This window comes from Abramis brama (genome assembly GCF_963993115.1).
Source record: "Abramis brama genome assembly, chromosome: 18".
Taxonomy (NCBI): Eukaryota; Metazoa; Chordata; class Actinopteri; order Cypriniformes; family Leuciscidae; genus Abramis; species Abramis brama.
In genome coordinates this window covers 144,002-167,156 of record NC_139980.1, presented here as the reverse complement: position 1 = coordinate 167,156, position 23,155 = coordinate 144,002, and the positions used below count along the sequence as shown (strand labels likewise).

Here is a 23,155-nt window from a genome sequence, read left to right as displayed (position 1 = left end):
CGCATGTTATTGCTCAATTCTTTAGTGTTTTCCGTTCTAATTTTTTTTTTTCTACTGAATTATTTTCAGACAAACATCATAGATCTCAGAAAGTCAGACACTCTCTTCCTGTTCTCGACCAGAATAAGCCACAAACAAGCCCAGATCGTATGCCATTAGTAGTCGAATGTCTAAAAATATTGCTCATCTGTCCAGTAGACTTGACTGGGCGCCTCTTATGCGAGTGTGAACTTCCCTTGAGCTGGTCCATGCTGAGCTGAAACAGTAATTGGCTTCACTTCTTCAACCCATCTGTGCTGCTGCCATGAGCAGATGGCCCATCTCATATCACTGACAGATATTAATAAAGAAACTACAGCAGGAAAGGAAGAACGACAGTGAAGCGTTAGATCTGTGGGTCGCCAGTGAGAGGATGGTGGTACGGCTCTTCTGATGCCTGATCGCTGTTGCTGATGCTGTTTCACATCAGTTTCAGACCGTCAGCATGAGCAGGTTCACGGTGCTTCATTAGAACAGAGACACGAGGAACAGTCATTGCAGTGAACGCTGATAACTCCTGTAAGCAATCAGCATGAGCTCATTAAATCATTAAACAAAGCCTCTCATCCAGGCATTGCTCTCCTCCTTTCAGCTCATCTTCTTCTCGTCCTCTCTTATCTTTTCTTCTTTTTTACTCTCTCACAGCTTGCAAAAGAGCTCAGGTTTCTAATACATACCTACCGCTCTCTGATTATTTTTATTTTATTTTTTTTTTTATAAATTTGAAGGCCACATTAAACTGTGTTGGAAACTATCATTTTTGTGTTGTATTTTCATCATTTATTTTATTTATATTTGGATTTTATTGTTCTACTCTTGTTCCAGGACCAAACTTGTACTCCGCGTGAACCGGAAGTTGCAAACGACTTTTCTCCAGTGTTGTGACGTATTTCCCAGTGTAGGGAATATTGAACAGAGGGCAGGGTTTTACTCTAGCGCTCCTCCTCTCCATCTCTCACTCATAGCAGACTAACGGTTTGAGGAGTGGTTAAGCGTTTCCCAACCCAAGCCGTCAAACCTACATCATCAGAGAAGGAACGCCATTCCAGACCGGAAGTAACTTTTCAGACTTTGATTAAAGATTACGACGGCAAACAATTTTTTTCTGTGTATTAACTTGCAAGGATTAATTTTTCACCACAAGACTAGTAATATGCGCTAACAAAGTAAATAGGGTCAATTTTGATTTCAGTTGGACTTTAAAGTATGACAATCCATTAAACAAAATATGGTTTATTACATTTTAACTATGTTCATCTAAATTCATGTCAATGTTTATTGTGTGCAAATTATTTATATACATTTTAACACAAATTAGGACTCATTTCAAACCAAGACCAACAATTTTACCACTCATAACGTTTTATCGAAGGCTACTGTACTAGTTTACAAATGAGACAACAATGTCAGTAAAGAACTTGAAATGAAATAGGAGACGTGATTTGTGGAGAAAACAAAGACAAACTAAGGTAAATATTTCAATATTTCAATAAACAGGGTTATGACTGTCACAAATCAAGCCTCCGATCGCCACCAGAGGGCTCCACACACACACACACACACACACACACACACACCTTGCAAAGTCTTGTTTAGCTGTTGCTGACATTTCTGATTGTTCATTCCTGTATATTGATCTCTTGTGTATGACCTTGGACTGTTTACCCTGTTGCTGCCTTTAGATTGTCTGACTGTTTACCTGGATATTGTTAGTATTGTTTGCTGTCTGCCCTGACCATTGCCTGTGTTATCTTGACGATTCTGCCTTATATCTTTTCCCGGTGATTTACTCCTGTCTGTTGAACTACGAGCATTGTTTTACAATAAAGCTGCACATGGATCCCAACTATGTTGACTCCACGTTACAATGACATGAAATTTGCCAAAAATCATATGATCAAACAGCTTGTTCTGATATTGTGGGACATCTACCAATAGTTATACATCATTGCATCATAGGCCCCGCCCACTGGTAACACATGCCCCGCCCACTGGCAAAACCAGCAATGCAGGTTAGATAGGTGGCGCCCGCCGAATCACGACTTGCTTTACGGCACAACGTCACAAACACCAACAACATATTTGACAACAACTGTTTGACAAAAACGGAAACTGCATAGTTTGCCTTTAACGGCTGACATTTGCCTTCACTGGATGTGAGTGTCGCGTCAGAAGCAAACAGAAGCCATTATAAATCACTGATGCTGAAACTGATACAGATGTGTGCTCAGATTCTGACATCTGCAGACTACAGGACAAATGGAAGAGTTAAAGAACGTTTGCTTTTTTCGTTTTAACAACTTGTTTATGTCTCTGTACAGACTTCTAAAGGATCCCAGGGACATTAACAAGTGGATGGTTTATTTTAATAGCCCTGCCAGCACCAAAAACTCACTGGACCAAAATTCTGCTCCTCATATATACTAGCGTCAAGTTTTGATGTCATCTGGAGAAGCATCCCAGAATTCATCAAAACACAAGGTGTGTGTGTTCGTTTCCCTCTTCTGAGTGTGAAAGAGAGCATGCAGACAGAGAGATCTCACCCTCACGGCTCTAATAGGCTGGGACTGTTGTATAGCACAGCATTTTCAGCAGACAGAAACATTGCTTGTCCTAGGTATCTGTCGCAGCTGGTTTTGAACACTGCATCTTTGCCACGTTGAGAGTTTATTACCCAGTAATCATTTTCCAAGGCAGCTCATTGAGTCATTATGAAGAAATGAGTCGATAATGTATTCTCTCACACCGGCACAACATGGACGCCTCTGATAAAGATGCCTATGAGCTGAGCCGAGGAGTTTCTTCAGAGATTCATGAGTGAATGGCTTCAGTAATTTGATTTTCCCTCTGTCTGGATTCCCTCTCTGTAAGGACACTTTAGCAGCTTCAATAATGTACTATTAACTCATCGAAGAGCAGAGGATTGACATGCTACTCACCCATGGAGACTCCGTATCCCATTAGTCCGTGAATACACAGAATAATCGAGTAGAAATGGGAACTGGATGAATATTTGAATGTTACCAATCCTGATCTGAACTCTGCCTAGTGATGCAGCCTGAATCATAGTGACACAGAGGAGAACTGAGCGACTGAGCCTGGATTCTCCCAAGGGTTTTCCTTCATCGTCACTAATGGAGTTTGGGTTCCTGCCGCTGTCGCCTCTGGCTTTATTAGTTGGGGACACTTAATATTCAGGACAAGTATTGATCTGACTGTACTCACACAGCTGTATGAGAACTGAACTGGACGATGACATCAATGTTTTCTGAAGAACTGCCTTAATTTAATAATTGATGATCTTTGCACAGACTTTGAGTCAACACGGAACTGACTTCAGCTGAACAATGACACTATTTTCCCTTAGAGCTGCTGTACAGCCGAATTTAACTCTGTTTGCATAATCAAATAATTTTCCTGTTTATCGCTGTAAAGCTGCTTTGAAACAATATTGTATTGTAATAAATTCTGTTGACTTTATCAATCTTTGTTGCATTATATTCCAACAGTGACAGTTCAAAAATGGGAAAAGCACTTGTGTTTTTCCCCCTTAGTTTGTACACCTGTAGTCCACGTAGCCAGACCTTCAGACTGACAGTCTGGACTCCATTACAGCCTTCATTGGCCAAGGACCACGCAGAGGCCGTCTGACTGACATGTAAACATGTAAACTACTTTATCGCTATGTCTGATTTAAAGAGAGCAGAATGCTAGATCTAATATCAGGTTGACAAATTAACTTACAAAATAACCATCATTTTGATAATTTCAGTCTCCCCTTTCGCGTCCCCTTTCGGTGTTTCTTTGGTCTCCCTGTTGTCCTGTAAATTCGTTTAATGCACAGTTAGCCGTGGATTATCCCTTACTTATGTTAGTTATGTTCTGGTTATGAAAGGTTTTTGGGTAGAGGTTTGCCACTCAAGTTTGTGTCTTTGCAACACTCATTGGTTTATTAAATGTATTAGGTAACTATTACTAATACTACTCTGGATATGGATGGCCTGTTACTTTACAGAGATTATGTATTTATCAGGCTACTAGGATGAAAACAATGCGATGTAACTGTCATTGATGAAAAGCAATGTGTTTGGTATGGCATTGTCCTTAAATGCTTCATAGTTTGAGGTATTATCAGTGATTTCACCAAACATGCTCCTTAGCAGTGGATACTTGATCTTTCTAAATTTGTCTATGCTTCACGTGTTGGAACAATAAGACATTGTAATACATAAACAATCCAGGTGAGGAAAATCTTGGTTTTGGATGTGAATACAATGTGTGGGGAGAGCAAACACACTTTCCATTAAACTTGTTTCAAACAAGTACTTATGATACTGCATATTTGAACTCTTGCTAGCTTCAGAAGCTGTTAAAATGAACAAAATTTGTGCTTCCAAAAATCTCTGAAACTGATTCAAATGTAGAATATTATTTCTGTCATAACAACTTGAGATATTGAAAACAGGACTTGAAAACAGCCTTAAAATTTGAGCCAAGGAATTTTCCAAAATTTGGTTGATTTGCATGCGTCTTGAGGCAGAATATTGTAGCTAGAGCTACTTCTCTCTGTTTATGTATATGACGAGTCATGCAGGTACTTGGGTTACTTTGCAGTGGTTGTCTGTTGTGCCGCTCGGTCAAAAAGATTGAAAATCGATAGATGATATTCATAGAGGAGTAATGTAGTGATTAGGAATTAGACAAAAGCACAGTTTGGAAGATGAATTCATGATGTACTTGCTCGTTATATACATTTTAAATGAAAAAAGTTACAATACATAATACTAACAGGAGCCGTTAATAAAACATGGACACTGATGAATAGAATGAACATCATGCCTGCATGCAAATCCTTCCCAGCTCACATACTAGTCCCCCCCCCCCACCCCCCCCCCCCCCAAACAAACCAACAAACACTTGGATCCCCACAGTTTGTTAAAATCACAACATATTTTTCTCTGGGATCAGTATTTCTGTCATAGCCCAGGAAATGTGAAAGAAGACATTCTGCTTCATACCTGTATATGAGGACCTCATCATCTGAGCAGTTGTACTGTAGCTGGTACATTTTCACTTTGGGAGCGGTCTTGCTGACGGACCACTTGATCAAGGCAGACACAGCAGTCACCTCAGACACGGAGACTGCTTTCTCTGGCGGGCTCTTGGTGGAGCCTTTACTAGTCCTTGAGCTGCCTGTAATGTCTGACAGACGGGACTTGGGTTGTGAGGCCTGGCCTGTGCCATTGCTTATGTGGGGTAGCTGAATAATTGACAGCTCCACTGAAGCGGTTGATTCACCAGCCAGGTTGGCTGCAATGCAGGTGAAAGTCCCATAGTCCTTTGAAGTGGTTATTAGGATCTGCAGGGTCCCATTGCGGTACGCCACAGTGCGGGAAGAGTTGCCCAGTAATCGATCATCAGGGGTCACCCAATGGATAGTTGGGGTGGGATCTCCTATGGCTTCGCACCGTAGACTAGCGGTCTGCCCCTCCAGGACAAGCATCCTGTGGGTGTGTTGAGTAATCAGTGGCTGCTCACACAAAAACTCATCCTCCCGAACACTCCAGAAGTAGCGGCCCTTCAAGCCGGGAGGCGAGGCACAAGTTTCCAGGTCATCATCTCGCTCCAGACGTCGGAACCAAAGCAATTCGCAGTTGCAGTGAAGCGGGTTCCCTCCTATGCTGAGTGACAGCTGAGGAGTGAACGATGTGGTCATCACCTCTGAATCCTGTGCTCTGGCAAAGATGGGATCCGGCGGAAGCTTCTGGAGCCGGTTAGAGGTGAGGTCCAAGCGGGCCAGCCTCTCCAGATCCACAAAGGTCCCCTCGGGAATGTAGTCCAACAAGTTATGGTCCAGGCTCAGCTGGTGCAGATTGATCATCTGCCGGACTGAATGCCAGGGCAGAGCCTGAAGGTTGTTGTAGGACAAGTCCAGATCCTCAAGTGATGCGGCAAGGTCTTCAAACGCCCTCTCAGAGATGTGACCCAGTTGGTTGTTATTGAGGATGAGATGCTGCAGGCTGACCAGCCCTCGCAAGTCATCAGGGCCCAGCTCCACTAAACGGTTGTTATCAATATGAAGAGAACGGAGGGTTTCCAGGTCCCCAAAGGAAAAGGGCTGAATGTAGCTGATTGTGTTGCGGGAGAGAGTAAGGTCCACCAAGTCTGTCATGTTGGCAAAGTCCTGCTGTGTGATTCGAAGGATGTAGTTTCCCCCTAATCGGAGCTCCACAGTGCTGCGGTCTATATCAGGTGGCACAAAGAGCAGGCCTTTAGCTGGGCACAGGGTCCCAAGCGACTCAGACAGGTTCTGGCACACACAGTACTTGGGACACGCTCGGGCCATCATCACAGCCATACCCAGGACCAGCATCTGATAGAGCATGTGGTCCATGGTAGATTCACATGAAGGGACCTGGAGGACAACAACACACAAGGAACAATCAGTATCATGAAATAGAGGATCATTTATGATTTCATTCAGTGTCTTTGAATCAGGTTACTGTGACAGATGTTAAGAAGCAACAGAGGACTTGTGCATATGTAGTAACTTTCTAGAATCACTCAGTGAATACTGATCAGCTGTACAGATGGTAAACACACTTATGCAGATTAAGTACTTATGCATAATCCCGACTTTATATATACTTATATATAACCCCGATTTTTGATCAGGATCCGAGTCATTGAATATTGAGTCATTGAATATTAAGTCTACATTTGAACGTCTACATTCTTTTCCTTTTAATGGCGGTTGGAAAACCCACTTGAAGGTGCATACCGCCACTTACTTCACAACACCTGTGTGACAGCTGACGTAAAATAAAGGATCGGGCTAAGGATAGCCGATACCGATCAGTTAAAAAATGCTTAATTGGACCCGATACCAATCCCAGGACATCCCTATTAATGTGTGTTACAAGTGTGTAAGGCTTAAATACACTGAAAAGTTTGCGTCAAAAGTTTGTCACTCGGTGTAGAAGATGCAGATGTCTTTGTTTGAACAATGAACTTTACTTTCTGTATTGTATGTTGCTTCAAAAAAGCCTAAATAGTGCATTTTCAGAGTGTATTCTGCTAAGTTGCACATGATGCTCTGCAAAAATAGGCTCAAAGGCAGAGTTCTACTTTTGGTGTCGCAGCGGGGGGCTGCTCACGCATGCAGTGTGAATGCAGAAACCTGTGGTTGTGGCAGACACAGGATGTGTGAAGTGTCTGAACAAATATTTGCATCTAAAGAAACTAATTTCTCCACCAGGCTAACATCAACTACAAGGTATATTTGTTGCTAAAACAAACAAACAAACAAACAAACAAACAAAAAAATACTGGTATGGAGTGCCTGGGCAAGAAATTGTCTCTGTCCCAAATGGCACTCTACGCCCTTGCAGTCTCTCTGAGTCCACACTTTTGTGACATAATGCAGCCTTGACTGTTGGATAGAAGTCTGCTGTGGAGTTCACCCCAGTGCGGGCTCAGCAGAAGTGTGTAAAGTGGCCACAATGATTGAGCTTTTGTCAGAGCAATAGCCTTGTGGCTACTAGCGCTCCAACATATGGTGCAGCTGTGCATCAGGCGACCCGAGTTAGAGTACCGGCTTGAGGTCTTTTGCCTGTCATGTTTCCCTCTCTCCCAACCCCATTGATTTAAATAAACGCATAAAATGCCAAAAATATAACTTTAAAAGACACCCTTCTGAAACCTAAAATGATAAATATGACACCCTACAGTCTCGTCCACTGTAAGTCCACAAGCCCGCAAATTCACATGAAATGTCCCATTTGGAATAGGGCCATTGTATCTTCCTCTACAGTCTTAAAATAAGCAAATACAATGTCCTGTTACATAAAGGAGAATTTCCCCTTACAACTCCATCAGAGGGACATGACCCAACACACCCACACTGCAGAATAAATCAGGGTGGACTAAAGCCAGGGCCACACATGGTTCTGACAGGTAAAGTACTTTAGTCAGTCAGACAGCCAATGAGTGAAGCATCAGAAAGTCATCTTAACTCTTCAATTTTGTGTGTTCAGAGTATGTAACATTTAACAACCATTTAAATAAGCTTTCAGTTGCAGAATAACTTAAAGGGGGGTGAAATGCTATTTCATGCATACTGAGTTTTTTACACTGTTAAAGAGTTGGATTCCCATGCTAAACATGGACAAAGTTTCAAAAATTAAATTGTACGTTTGAAAGAGTATTTCTGTGGCAAAAATTGTCCTTCCGGTTTGTCACAAGTTTCGGAAAGTTTTTTTCGAGTATGGGTCTGCGTGACGTCAGATGGGGCGGAATTTCCTTATATGGGTCCTAAGGGCATTTCTCCCGGAAACCCGCGGGCGCGCGCACACTCGTACACCAGAGCAAGAGAGCGAAAGCAGTACGCCATCAAAGCGCTCTGCTCGGCTTAATTTGGGAAGTCAATGTCACCAAAGAAGTGTGTTTTTGGTTCCCTGCATTTCGACGATGATTGTTTTATAAACAATGCCCAGATCGACGGATTTGCAAATCGTCTAATGCTTAAGGATGGAGCAGTCACAATGATAAAGGTTCGCGGTCGCAGGCGGTGAGTAAAACTGCTTCAAATGTCTCTGTGTGTTGTTAGCTCGGCGCGTCAGCACAGCTTTAGCTTCGCCCACACGGCACGCCTCCAGCCGCTCGGTTTTTTCCAGAAAGACTCGGTACAGCCTATCTTTCTTTTATAAATATAATACAACTAAAGACTTTTTGGAGATATGAAGGATGCAATACTACTCTATAGGTACTAAAGATTAACAGGAGATTGAGTGAAAATGAGCATTTCAACCCCCCTTTAATATGTTACAAACAGTCAAACGGTTTGAATTTGTTATATTTTTTTTGCAGCAAAAATAAACAGACGTAATATTGAAAGATGGTATGGTAAGAAAACCTGGGGCTTTACCTAAAAAAATATTGAGGCTTTAGTCTCTGACTGCAAACAAGGTCAATTAAAGGGTTAGTTCAATCAAAAAAATGTATTCTGTCATCAATTACTCACCCTTATGTCGTACCAAAGCTGTAAGACTTTTGTTCATCTTCGGAAAACAAATGAAGACATTTTTAAAGAAATCTGAGAGATTTCTGTCCCTCCATTAACAGTCCACGCAACGACCACTTTGATACTACAAAAAGTTTATTAAGAGATCGTAAAACTAGTACATATGAATCAAGTGGTTTAGTCACATTTTCTGAATAGTCTCGATCGCTTTATATGATGTACAGATTGCATTTAGACTTTTATTGACATACAAACACATATCAGTGCACACTTCGGTTATGGTAAACGGAAACTCAAGCACGTTTGAGTTTCAGCAAGAACCAATGAGGTTTGTTCTCGAGCGTCAAGCTGGTATGGTTGAGCTTCTTTTTATATTCACTTATCAATGTTTATATGTGAATTGCTGTGCATGCAGTGTGTTTCATACACTCCGTGTGGCTGTAGGGTTAGGAGGTCATGAGTATCTGCCTCTGCTAGGACTGTGACATTGATGGGTGGTCCGGGGCAATGACTTCTGGGGAACCAGTGTGAAGCTATCTAACATTATCATTATGGATTTTTACTTCACTTGAGGCTTATTACACATTTTATTCCCCAGCAAGCTCATTAACATGCTTGGCTTTAGGTGAGACATTTGTCCGTGCAAGGCCTCATCACCTTCAGACCATGACAGAGAGTCACAGAGGATTTTCCCTAATTAAAGTCTGAAAAATTGAGGATGCTTGATACTTCAGTTAATGGGCTGGTCCTAATTGCGGTCAATAGTGCAAACTGCACAATCGCATGCTTAGCAAAAGAAAGAAGAGAAAACAGAAGAAAGAAAGAGAAAAACAGACTGATTGGTGTCTGGCCATGACCATGGGCAACAATTCATTGCTATAGAAATAGCTTAACTGTGAATAATGGTTGAATTGTCTGTTTTGTTCATGTGACATGCAAAGCAAGTTTAATACACAAACACCTCAAGAAATCATTTATTCCCCCAACCCTTAATGCATCGTATTTCCATGTTGAGCATCAGTGGATGTTTTCAGCTACTGTAATAGTTGTGTTTGAGTCCCACAACTGTCCTCAGTGTGAAAAAATCGATTTCAAAATCATACAGTCACTGCTGGAAAGGGTTCAAATATGCAGAAAATGTTGGAAAACCAATGAATGTGCAGGAGCTGGAGGATTTTGCTGAAGAACAGCAGACAGTTTAACTGCTCAAGACAAACAAGGGACTCAAGAACAACCATCACAAAACATAGAAACAGTCAATGGCAATGGCAATGGCAATTTATTTATATAGCACTATTAAATAAAATTTACATTGTCCAATGTGCTTTACAGTATTAATACAAATATTAATAACATGCACTTTTTATGATCCCTCTTTTTTTGTTAAAATTGTTAACATTTTCGCAGGTTCTGCAAGGATTATCCCTCTAAGCACAGTGTAAGTTGCTTTAGATTGAAGTGTCTGCTAAATAAATAAATGAGTTCAGTAGGCCAAAAGAGCTCCAGTTGCATCTATACTTTATAGGTTTAGTGTGGGTCACATTAAGTCCACAGTGCAGGTAATTGAGACGCCTGACTTAATTTGGAGCGCTCACATAGAGTATCATCCTACTGCACTAAAGAGAGAGAGAGACTTTAAAATGAGCGTTTCTGGATTTGCTTAAAATTCCTTTATTCGGATGCCTATTGGAGACTGAAATATAATGTGCAAAAAGATCCCGGTTATGTGTGATGGGCCCAGGACGATCTTGATCAGATCAGTATAACCCTTTACAGTATATCTGGAATTAACATGTTCGTATCCGGATATTTTTAGCCGGATTGAATTTAGACTTTTATTCCAACGCGTCCCCAATGCAGGTGTAGAGATTCGACAGGACTTCCCCATGTCAATGCATCTCAATGCATAACAGCAGCCTCATTTAACAGCTCTAAGGAGTACTATGAGGAGGCCCATGACTAAATACATGCATGGCCACTTCTGACTGATTAAAAGCTCCTTGTTCAGACTTAATTACATTTATGCATTTGGCAGACGCTTTTATCCAAAGCGACTTACATTGTATTCAAGGTACACATTTCACATTATGTCAGTTCTTGCTTTCCCTGGGAATCGAACCCATGACCTTGGCGTTGCTAGCGCCAACGCTCTACTGTTTGAGCTACAGGAAAGCTAATTAATGCTCCTGCACATAGTATGAAAATATTTATATTATTTAAGTTTAGTAATCTAATTAATTTACTAACATATATAAAACATGAAATGCACTAACAATTAAGAACTAGATTTCTCAAAACATGGAATAAGTAGACGAAAGAAACAGTAACATTAGTTAATTCATTAAGTATCATGAACTAAAAAGTATTTTCACTTTAGTTTTCAGTTAATGTTAAGTAACATAGTATTGACAGTTTTCAGTCATGTGACTGGAGTGGAGAACGTCTCCGTTACGTATGTAACCCTCATTCCCTGAGTAGGGAACGGAGACGTTATGTCGTGATGACGAATGGGGTTTAGCTTAGAAAGCCTCCCACCTTCGAGATATAAAACGAGCCAATGGCAAAGAAATGTCATTGGTCTGCTGAATTTGCAATGCGTAACTCCACCTTATATAAGGAAGTACGCTGGCAACATGCAGATATGTTTCTTTGCTGAGAAGCCGAGACTGAACTCTGGCATTCCAGCGGTACAGCGGAAGTGGCAGAGAGATGCTACTCAGGGAACGAGGGTTATATACGTAACCGAGACGTTCTCTTTCGTGGTCACTATGAGTTACATCGTGATGACGAATGGGATTCCCAGTCTAATCACGCCACCTCGGCTGTCTTCCAGTGCCCTGCGTAAGTCTGAGATCCCTGTCGTGAGACTGGCACGGACGAAGGACTCCTACTTAACACAGGAATACCAAGGTACACTGGGAAGCATATCTCAGTGGAAATATGCAATCAGTGCCAGCCCGAAAGCGGGGGACTTACAGAATACACATATGACCCGGGAGGGGGCTGCATATGGAGTATCACTGGGGTGTCCAGCCGCAGGTGGAATATTTCAACCCCAGGGGTGGCAAGGTGGCTTGCCAAGGGAAAGACACATGCTCAGAGAGGCTTACAGTGGAAATACACATGTGGGGGTCGTCCAGAGGGGGAACCATGCACATGGCGGCACCAATCGCGAAAGTGTTTGGCTCATTTTATTTCTCGAAGATGAGAGGCTTTCTAAGCGAAACCCCATTCTTTGTCACGATGTAACTCGTAGTGACCACGAAAGGGAACTGGACGGCAAAACATCTGTAGAACTGCTGCACAGGCCTGCCAATCTGTTTCAAACCACGGATATTTACATCACATCTCAAAAGTAGAAAAACTAATATATGATCCAAATACAGCACCTGTTGCAGTATTTCAATCAGTAAAAACAGCAGGATATCCATCCAAAAACACTTACTGTGAAAAACACTTGAATTGCCTTAATGTACTAAAACAGTGATATTATGCAATCAAATGCAGTATACAGGTTATTGATGATGCAGACTACATCCAGGCGAGCAGACGAGCCCAGAATATGAACACAACACGCTCAATGGTTAAGTGTTTTCTTTATAATGGTTTTATATGGAAAAGCACTTTACGAGAAGCTGTACATTGCGTTTATATTTAGGATTCATCGCTTGCCTGCATATATTATACATCATCAATAAGGTGTATACTGAATTTTTCTTGTAATATCACTGTCTACATTAGTACTTAGTACAAACCTGGTGAACCTGGACAGGCGGCAGTGGAGGAAAGCCTTGTTTTGCCCTGCAGGTGTGTGTTCCTTTATGGGTGTGACGTCACGAGTAAACTATTAATTGATTGGTCTGTACTGTCCACTGATGTTACTGCATTTCAGCTTTAAAAAGAGAGGGTTTTCATGCCATTTTTCACATTAACAACGCAATCCAGCACTGTATACTGGATAAGCTAATAGAAACACACCGCGTCAGCTACATCGTCATCATCATCATCATCATAGCAGTAACACCTGACCTTTAGTAACTGTTTGCCAGGCAACAATCAGCAGATTCAGGTGCATAAGTAGAAAACATGTGCCACTTCTCTCTCTCTCTCTCTCTCTCTCGCTACCTTCTTCACTTTCAGTGAAATAACCCTTTCATGAGGCCACACACAGAAACCTTGACTAACATGATAAGTGGGATTATATGCTCCAAGAGTGTAGGATAAGCCCCTTTAAACTCTATCTCTTCAGAACAACGTCTCCACCAGCAGAATGTCTGAAATCCCATACAGCACCTTTAATGTTGGGAAACAGAAAGTCCCGTCCCACTTCAGTGAGCAGCTTTATAGCCCACCAGGTTCTCACAGGGCTTGTGGAAACACCAATATTCATTATGTAATGTGATTAGTGTCAGTGACAGTAATTGCTCATTTCCACTGAGCGGAACGGTACGGTACAGTACAATACAGTACGATACGCAATTATTTCCGTTTCCACTGTCGAGAGTTGTGAATGGTACCAAAATGCCGAACCGTACCGTACCACTGTGCTAGGAACCCCAACGGAAGGGTACCGAAAAAGTGGTACGGTACGGTTCGGCATTTTGGTACCTGGTACTAAAGGGTGGAGCTAGACTCACTGCAGGACGTTGATTGGTTGACAGAGAATTGTCAGATTCGTCACTTGCGTGTGCTATAAGGGGAATGACAACATAAGAGGCACCAAATTTTATACAATAACAACAATATACAGTTGAAATACAAAACTACTGTTATTGTGTCACAAAATGTAGTTTTAAGAGTTTTTCAGGCGAGAATGTAGTTGTTTAAAACTCATATCTGTGGTTTATTTATAAAGATTTATGAAAATTTTATCCAGGTTGATCCCCAGGTTGTACCCCGCCTGGAACAGCCTTTCCTCGGCTAGTCGTTCTGACATTTGACGCCGACTCTTACGTCTCTGAAGTGGTTAAACATGAGATATAATTCATCTTGTGTATTTCTAACGGGCGATCTTTGGTCTCGTGAATCTATAATTTGTTTTCTGGCCAATTGTTTTGGCTGAGGACTAAGTGAAGTTTCATAACTTTATATTTAGGCTATTTAACTTTACCGTTGTAACATAAGAGCGCTGACTTTGTATGTTTGACTGAATTGTTTGCTTTATTTCTTATTGTATAGCTTCTTGTACTTTTTACTTATACTTTTATAATGGCTATTATTAATAAAACTGAAATTTAACAAAAAGAGACAGGGTTGAGTTTTGTCATTTTTATTACAGTGAAGATGATTAGAGTACAAATGCACATACTGCCTGAACCATATTAATAAGTTAAATATTTTTAAAATTTAAACGAAAAGAGACAGGGTTGTGTTTTATATTTCATGTTGTTATAAATAGGCTAACGTTACATGCAGTGAATATAATCAATACGCGTTGCCTGAAACACATTTGTGTGGCTACAATGTTTAAGATTTCTTTAAATGAAAATGAAAAGAGGCAGAGTGGTGTTTTATAACATATTTCATTTTATTGTTGCCTAAATTATACATACAGAGATAAACGGAGTAGCAGAGAGAGCTGAGTGACGCTTTCAAGAACGCGCTGTTCCATTTGCAGAATTACTGGACTCGTGTCCTCGGGAGTCTTTCTCCTGAACTTTACAGATCTCTCATACAGAGGAACAGGATGTCAGTAACATTATTCAATTATTAGAATATGATTTTTATTTTTGGTCCCTTGGACCAATCAGAGCACACTGGGCTTTTCTGGAAAGGCAGGATTTAAAGAGACAATAAAATAAAACAGAGCGTTTCAGACTGAGGGTGAAAAGAGTATTGTATGTCATGTAAATGTATTCTAGCAGACCCCAAAATTGAAATTGTAAACTTGGAAATAGGCATAATGTGGTCACTTTTTAACGGAGATGCAGTACTAAAACTGAGTGTTTCAGCGAGTGTCACAATGAAAATAATCATTTGTGTATTTGTGCATCAATGATTTTTGCACATAAATTAGTAATTTGTTATGATGTTATGAGCCGAGGATCACAAGCAGGGAAAGAAAACAGAGCAGCTGAGCTTGAGTTTGTGCTTCCACCTACAGAAAGCTGAACAGGCGTAGGCAGAGCAAACAAAGCACGCTGAAGAGTGTTAATGAACTATCAATAGACTGACGAACATGTGCTCCATTATTATGAGCAGAGCCGTTGCTAAGAGGAGAAAATACTCTCAGTGGCCTTGCTTTTACTCTAATATTAGATCATTTTTGTGTGCTGAGCTACACCACCATTTCTCCCCCCGCTCCTCTTAAAAGGGAACAAACCATCCATAGATTACTCATCAAACCCTCAACACTAGATTACTCATCAAACCCTCAACACTAGATTACTCAAACCCTCAACACTAGATTACTAAACGAACCCTACACATTGGATTACTCATCAAACCCTCAACACTGGATTACTCATCAAACCCTCAACACTAGATTACTCATCAAACCCTCAACACTGGATTACTCATCGAACCCTCAACACTGGATTACTCATCGAACCCTCAACACTGGATTACTCATCGAACCCTCAACACTGGATTACTCATCGAACCCTCAACACTGGATTACTCATCGAACCCTCAACACTGGATTACTCATCAAACCCTCAACACTGGATTACTCATCAAACCCTCAACACTAGATTACTCATCAAACCCTCAACACTGGATTACTCATCAAACCCTCAACACTGGATTACTCATCAAACCCTCAACACTGGATTACTCATCGAACCCTCAACACTGGATTACTCATCGAACCCTCAACACTGGATTACTCATCGAACCCTCAACACTGGATTACTCATCAAACCCTCAACACTAGATTACTCATCGAACCCTCAACACTGGATTACTCATCGAACCCTCAACACTAGATTACTCATCAAACCCTCAACACTAGATTACTCAAACCCTCAACACTAGATTACTAAACGAACCCTACACATTGGATTACTCATCAAACCCTCAACACTGGATTACTCATCAAACCCTCAACACTGGATTACTCATCGAACCCTCAACACTGGATTACTCATCGAACCCTCAACACTGGATTACTCATCGAACCCTCAACACTGGATTACTCATCGAACCCTCAACACTGGATTACTCATCGAACCCTCAACACTGGATTACTCATCGAACCCTCAACACTAGATTACTCATCGAACCCTCAACACTGGATTACTCATCGAACCCTCAACACTGGATTACTCATCGAACCCTCAACACTGGATTACTAAACGAACCCTCAACACTAGATCACTAAACGAACCCTCAACACTAGATCACTAAACGAACCCTCAACACTAGATCACTCATCGAACCCTCAACACTAGATCACTCATCGAACCCTCAACACTAGATCACTCATCGAACCCTCAACACTAGATCACTCATCGAACCCTCAACACTAGATCACTCATCGAACCCTCAACACTAGATCACTCATCGAACCCTCAACACTAGATCACTCATCAAACCCTCAACACTAGATCACTCATCAAACCCGCAAAACACTAGATCACTCATCAAACCCGCAAAACACTAGATTACTTAGTGTCTTGTACTTCCTGCTTAGCTACTGTTCGGACGCTCTTGCCTACTGCTCCGCGCTTTGCTCTATTGCTTTTACATTTTATCTCCTATTTTTTTTATATTTTATTTCCTTTATTTTATTCCCTTTTATCACCTAATTTTAACTTCAGCAAATCAGCACAGTGCTCATACGACAAAGTTTGGATTTCTACAAAAACTGAGAATTCTTTTACCCGACCAGCTTACATTCCAGGAAAGGAAAACACAACTGCCTCAAGGATAAGAGAAAATGCCTCCTCTGGAATCTTCTTGCTGCACTAACTGCCACAGACTTTTACAAAGGATTGCAGTTCTTGAAACAAAGTTACTTACGGGACCACCAAACCAGACGGAGCACATGAGCTTCGTCATGGACACCCTCAGCATATCGGTGAGTCTCATGAAACTAGTGCTCCTCGACAGGTAGAGAAACAAGCCGATCGACTTACTAATCGATGGCACAAACAGGGAGGGAGACCCAAAGGCACTCGAGACATCAGAGTGTCACGAGCACCACATATTGCCGCAGTAGCATCCTCTACCCCAGATACAGCTCTGACAAGGATTGGAAACACTGGTCTCCAACCACCGCCTATACATCTTGAGAACAGATTTGAAGTGCTAATGAATGTAAATGAGGAATCCCCAAATGTGATGAATGTGATCGAACACAGACTGAATGGGCCAGTGGCTAACACTGATGCTAACTGGCGCTCAAGGTCGAGCAGACAGCGGCACTCAGCTCAGAGCGCTGCCGAGCCCAGGACTCTGATAGTGGGGGACTCCATAATCAGAAACATTAGCGGCAGGGATACAGCTACGTGCTGCCTTCCACAAGCAACAACTTCTGATGTAAACAGGGAACTTCAGAACATTCTGATGAAACATAAGACTGCAAATCGACTCATCATTCATGTGGGGAAGAATGATATTCATAAAGAGCAGTCAGAACTCCTTAAGAAGGATTTCCATGAACTTTTTGAAACACTTGAAAGACTGAAAGTTCAAACATTCATCAGTGGACCTCTCCCAGCAAGAGGAACAAACAGGTTTTCACGGTTACTTGGGCTTAATACATGGCTGCAAAAAACCTGCAATATAAAAGGAGTAAACTTCATTGACAATTTCAATCTTTTCTGGAGTCAGAGACAACTTTTTCATCGGGATGGCCATCACCCAAACAAACTTGGTTCAAGAGTGTTAAAGGACAATATCTACTTCTCCCTCAATCATCCTTCTGCAGTGTGTGCCAATCAACTCAATATGAACGGCACACACACACCTGGACACAGTATGAATGACCACGGGACTTCACTACAGCAAAATGGACATGATAACACCACTCCGCCACAACAACCTCTGCTCACGGACACAATCTCAGCTGAGCCCTGCCCACAGAGCTCACCACAGACAGACTGTGACATATCAGAACTGCTCCAAGATTCAGCACCCAAGGACGACTTCCTGGAAAACAGCCAGGGAAGCCAGGACAGCATATCACAGCCTCCGATAACACCAGAGCAACAGCCCCTTTCACCAGACACGTTATCTCTCTCTCCAGCAACTCCACTTCTGTGCTTCTCACAGAAAATGGAAGAACTGGTGTATGCTGGAACCAGACTATCCCACTCTTTTGCTGCAAGCCCCCAGATCACAACCAAAAAAAGACAGGCACCTTTACCACCCGCATCAAAGCCTGCAGCAAAGCCTGCACCCAAGCCTGCGGGCCCAGCTCACCCTCCCCCTCCTCCTGTGAGAGCTCTTCGGCCTCTGCCACAACGCCAGGGCCCACACCCTCCTCCATCAGCTCGAGGTGAACCGAAAACAACTGATACCAGCTCTCAGTGATATGTGTCGGGTCCCCATTTTGATAACAGTAACTTTCTCAAATGTTTACAGAACAAACTGGAACCCAGTGTGCCTGTATCTTTCTCTATTGCTGTTCTTTTACAAGATAGAAAGTCTAAGGCCTTCAATAGTCGTACAGCAAACCTAACTAATCTGGAGCCTATTACACGTCAAACTAATATTGCTGTGGGGAAAAGTAAGACTCTTTAACATCCGCTCACTTAAAAATAAATCACTTCTTGTCAACGACTTAACCACAAACAACCTGGATTTTATGCTTCTGAATGAAACCTGGCTAGAAGACAAATATCATTTGGGAATTACCCTTCTTTCGAATATCTGGGTATTGTGTTAAAAGGTGCTCCACGCATTTTACTTATCATTATTTACAGGCCTCCAAAATACTCTCCAGCCTTTGCTGAGGACTTTACAGAACTGTTATCAACAATTACATCAGAGTTTGACTGTTTTGCCATTGCTGGAGATTGTAACATCCACATAGATAGTGCAGAGAATAATATGGCGAAAGATATCAAAACTGTTTTAAAAACTTTTGATCTGACTCAGCATGTACATGGACCCACACACAATCGTGGACACACTCTAGATTTACTTATCAGTAAGGGTCTAAACATTTCATCGATTGTTATTAAGGATGTAGCACTGTCTGATCATTTCTGTATTTTCTTTGATATATTGATCTCTCCTGCCACTGAAGCTAGATCTGTGTCTGTTAAGAAGAGATGCATAAATGAGAACACTAGTGTACTATTTATGAAGGCTATATCCTTAACACCAAGTATATCTGCTGACTCTGTTGATTTTCTCCTTGATTCTTTTAACTCAAAAGTTAAAAGTGTAATTGATGATATTGCTCCTGTTAAAGTCAGGAAGAAGAGTGGCAGACAAAAAGCACCTTGGAGAAACTCAACAGCAGTGCAAAATATGAAAAGACAATGCAGAAAAGCAGAGCGCATGTGGCGGAAGACAAAACTTGTAGTCCATTATAACATCTACAAAGACAGCATCCATGCTTTTCACAGACTTTCTTCTCAAATATTATAAACAGCAATTTAAACAACACACGCACTCTTTTTGCTACTGTAGAGAGACTGACAAACCCCCCAAGCCAGATTCCCAGTGAAATGCTCTCAGACAACAAGTGCAGTGAGTTTGCTTCTTTCTTCTCTGAGAAAATCAATAATATCAGAAAGGTGATCAGCACATCCTTGAGTTGCACTGGGGTCAGACAGATCATCAAACCACCTGAGAAAGTAGTTACTATGTCTGATTTCAAAGAAATTGATGGCAAAATTTTGGAAGAAACCGTACATAATGTACTTAAAACATCAACCTGCGCTCTTGACACACTTCCCACATCATTTTTCAAAAGTGTGTTAAACAGTTTAGAAGCAGATCTTCTAGAAGTGGTAAATGCCTCACTTCTCTCTGGGAGTTTTCCAAACTCCCTGAAAACTGCAGTTGTCAAGCCCCTCCTGAAAAAGAACAATCTGGATAAGACCATATTAAGCAACTATAGACCGATCTCAAATCTTCCTTTCATAGGCAAGATCATTGAAAAAGTTGTCTTCAATCAGCTGAACAAATTCTTATGCTCGAATGGATACTTTGACAATTTTCAATCTGGTTTCCGACCGCACCACAGCATAGAGACAGCGCTCATAAAGATAATAAACGATATTCGCTTAAATACTGATTCAGGCAAATTATCAGTGCTCGTACTACTCGACCTCAGTGCTGCATTTGACACTGTCGATCATAACATACTTCTTGACAGGCTGGAAAACTGGGTGGGGCTTTCTGGGATAGTCCTAAAATGGTTCAGGTCATACTTAGATGGGAGAGGTTATTATGTGAGTATAGGAGATCATAAGTCTGAGTGGACATCCATGACATGTGGAGTCCCTCAAGGCTCAATTCTTGCGCCACTCCTGTTCAACCTGTATATGCTCCCAATGAGCCAAATAATGAGAAAGAACCAAATTGCTTACCACAGCTATGCAGACGACACACAGATTTACTTAGCCCTTTCGCCTAACGATTACAGCCCCATTGACTCCCTGTGCCAATGCATTGATGAAGTCAACAGTTGGATGTGTCAAAACTTTCTTCAGTTAAACAAAGACAAAACTGAAGTCATTGCGTTTGGAAACAAAGATGAAGTTCTCAAGGTGAACGCATACCTTCACTCTAGGGCTCAAACAACTAAAAATCAAGTCAGGAATCTTGGTGTGACACTAGAGTCAGACCTTAGTTTCAGTAGTCATGTCAAAGCAATAACTAAATCAGCATACTATCATCTGAAAAATATTGCAAGAATTAGATGCTTTGTTTCCAGACAAGACTTAGAGAAACTTGTGCATGCTTTCATCACCAGCAGGGTGGATTATTGTAATGGACTCCTCACTGGCCTTCCCAAAAAGACCATAAGACAGTTGCAGCTCATACAGAACGCTGCCGCCAGGATTCTCAGCAGAACCAGAAAATATGAACATATCACACCAGTCCTCAGGTCTTTACATTGGCTCCCAGTTAAATTTAGGATTGATTTTAAAGTATTATCACTGGTATATAAATCATTTAATGGCCTAGGACCTCAATACATTGCAGATATGCTCACTGAATATAAACCCAACAGATCACTCAGATCACTAGGATCATATCAGCTAGAAATACCAAGGGTTCACTCTAAGCATGGCGAGTCCGCTTTTAGCTATTATGCCAGCCGCAGCTGGAACCAGCTTCCAGAGGAGATCAGATGTGCTCCTACTGTAGTCACTTTCAAATCCAGACTCAAAACACATCTGTTTAGCTATGCATTTAATGAATGAGCACTGTGCCAATGCTCGTCCGACTGTTTGTACTGTACTGTATTTTATTTTTTATTCTTCCTAACTCTTTTAATTATTCTTATTTCTTGTTATTATTTTAATTTCTTCTATGTAAAGCACTTTGAATTGCCATTGTGTATGAAATGTGCTATATAAATGAACTTGCCTTGCCTTGCCTACTTAACAAATCCTCAACACTAGATTACTTATCAAACCCTCAACACTAGATTACTTATCAAACCCTCAACACTAGATTACTCATCAAACCCGCAAAACACTAGATTACTTAACAAACCCTCAACACTAGATTACTTATCAAATAAGAGTTTGATGTACAATATGAGACCTGGAGACCTCTGTCCGTTAGCGTTCCCATTCATCTCAGGGAAAAGGGAATAGAGGCTGAAAAATATACCAAAGATGTACTATGTATATTGCTTGCTTATATTGTTGAGTTTTGAAAGCTTTTCCTCCAGAACGGGAGGTCCCTGATCAACCTAATCCCTAGAGTATGTAATAAATCTGCATTGTAAATGAGTTATCAGTGCATGAATATTTCACATCCACACCGAGGGAGAGATGCTTTCATAGCGGACGCCTTTTTGGACACAGAGGTCAGAAAAGAAACTAATCCACTTCAATCTCTCTCGTTCTGGACGTCACACTAAAAGCTCCTCTTCTGAAAGCAGAATCAATTGGCAATTTCTCTGGGAAGGAAGCGACAGCACTTTAATACTGAACGGATCAGTTCTGCATCCCGCTGATGAAATTTCCCAGAGGATCAAAGTGAGAGAAGCCAAAGATGGCCGGTCCAGTGCTGACCATAAATGATCTTCTGAGAGGAGTGAGGAGCCGCTCCGCTCATCCCTCTAGATTGGACTGAAGCGATCCGTAAGGATGCCGGATTAAGGTTGAGCTGTGGTCACTGCGGGATCAGCTCTGCCATCATAATCTATTATCACTTACAGTCACACTGAGAGATTAAAACAGCGAGGTACTCGAAAGCCTCCGACAGGGCAGATAATCCCGCTGGGAAACACTTCCCAAACAAAGCTGCCGCTCTAAAAATAACACTGATCCTGACAGGAGTCCTGCGGTAAGCAGTTTCCCTCCAGAACAAGCCACAGATAAACTGTCTGCTGCTTTTTCATGTAAAGTCCAACACTAGAGTGGTCCCAAAAGAAAGATTATTTTGTGGGATGAATCCTGTTCCTCCAGCTCAAATAACACCCATGATGTATAGATGAATAACACAAACACAAGCTGCACGTATGTGTGTCTAAAGCACATACTCCTATTGGCTGTCATCATCACTGTACAATGTTTGACACGCCATCTGCCACAAACGTTGATGATCATGATTTCATATACAATATATTCATATTTTCATATTCCATTAATTCCTGGTGTGCAGATATAAATTCTGCAGGAAGTGTTTATCAGCTCTGCACAGAAGTTAGTGTGTGGTGGGATCTGGGCTGAACACCAGAGATCTGAAGGTTCAAAAGCATTCAGGATAAAAGTGCACTGTTTTTATATGATTTATTAGACATTTGGCCATCATTTCTGCAGGAGACATGAGAGATCTGGCCTGAAGCAGAACTGCTGTGTGTCACAGATATTCACAGTTGAATGACTCTAATATATAGCAGAAGTTATGTAAGGTTTCAGGATCAGTGGCTGCTAAGAGGGAATGACTGACATATTCTACTTTTTTTAACACTGTACACAGGGGTGTAACGATCCCCTCATGTCATAATTCGAT

General features: G+C 41.5%; 2 protein-coding genes across 3 annotated transcripts in view; one reads left to right on the top strand and one right to left on the bottom strand.

The window, feature by feature from the left end:
• The window catches only part of lrfn2b (leucine rich repeat and fibronectin type III domain containing 2b), a 110,325-nt gene that overhangs the window by 13,198 nt on the left and 73,972 nt on the right, over nucleotides 1-23,155 (bottom strand). For both annotated transcript variants that reach the window (XM_084091608.1, XM_084091609.1), the window contains one exon: nucleotides 5,058-6,454. In XM_084091608.1, the coding sequence (XP_083947734.1) occupies nucleotides 5,058-6,433 (1,376 nt within the window). In that variant the 5' untranslated portion in view covers nucleotides 6,434-6,454. The remainder of the gene's footprint in view (nucleotides 1-5,057; nucleotides 6,455-23,155) is intronic.
• rpf2 (ribosome production factor 2 homolog) overlaps nucleotides 1-23,155 on the top strand; it is a 223,885-nt gene that overhangs the window by 172,894 nt on the left and 27,836 nt on the right. The window lies entirely within an intron of this gene.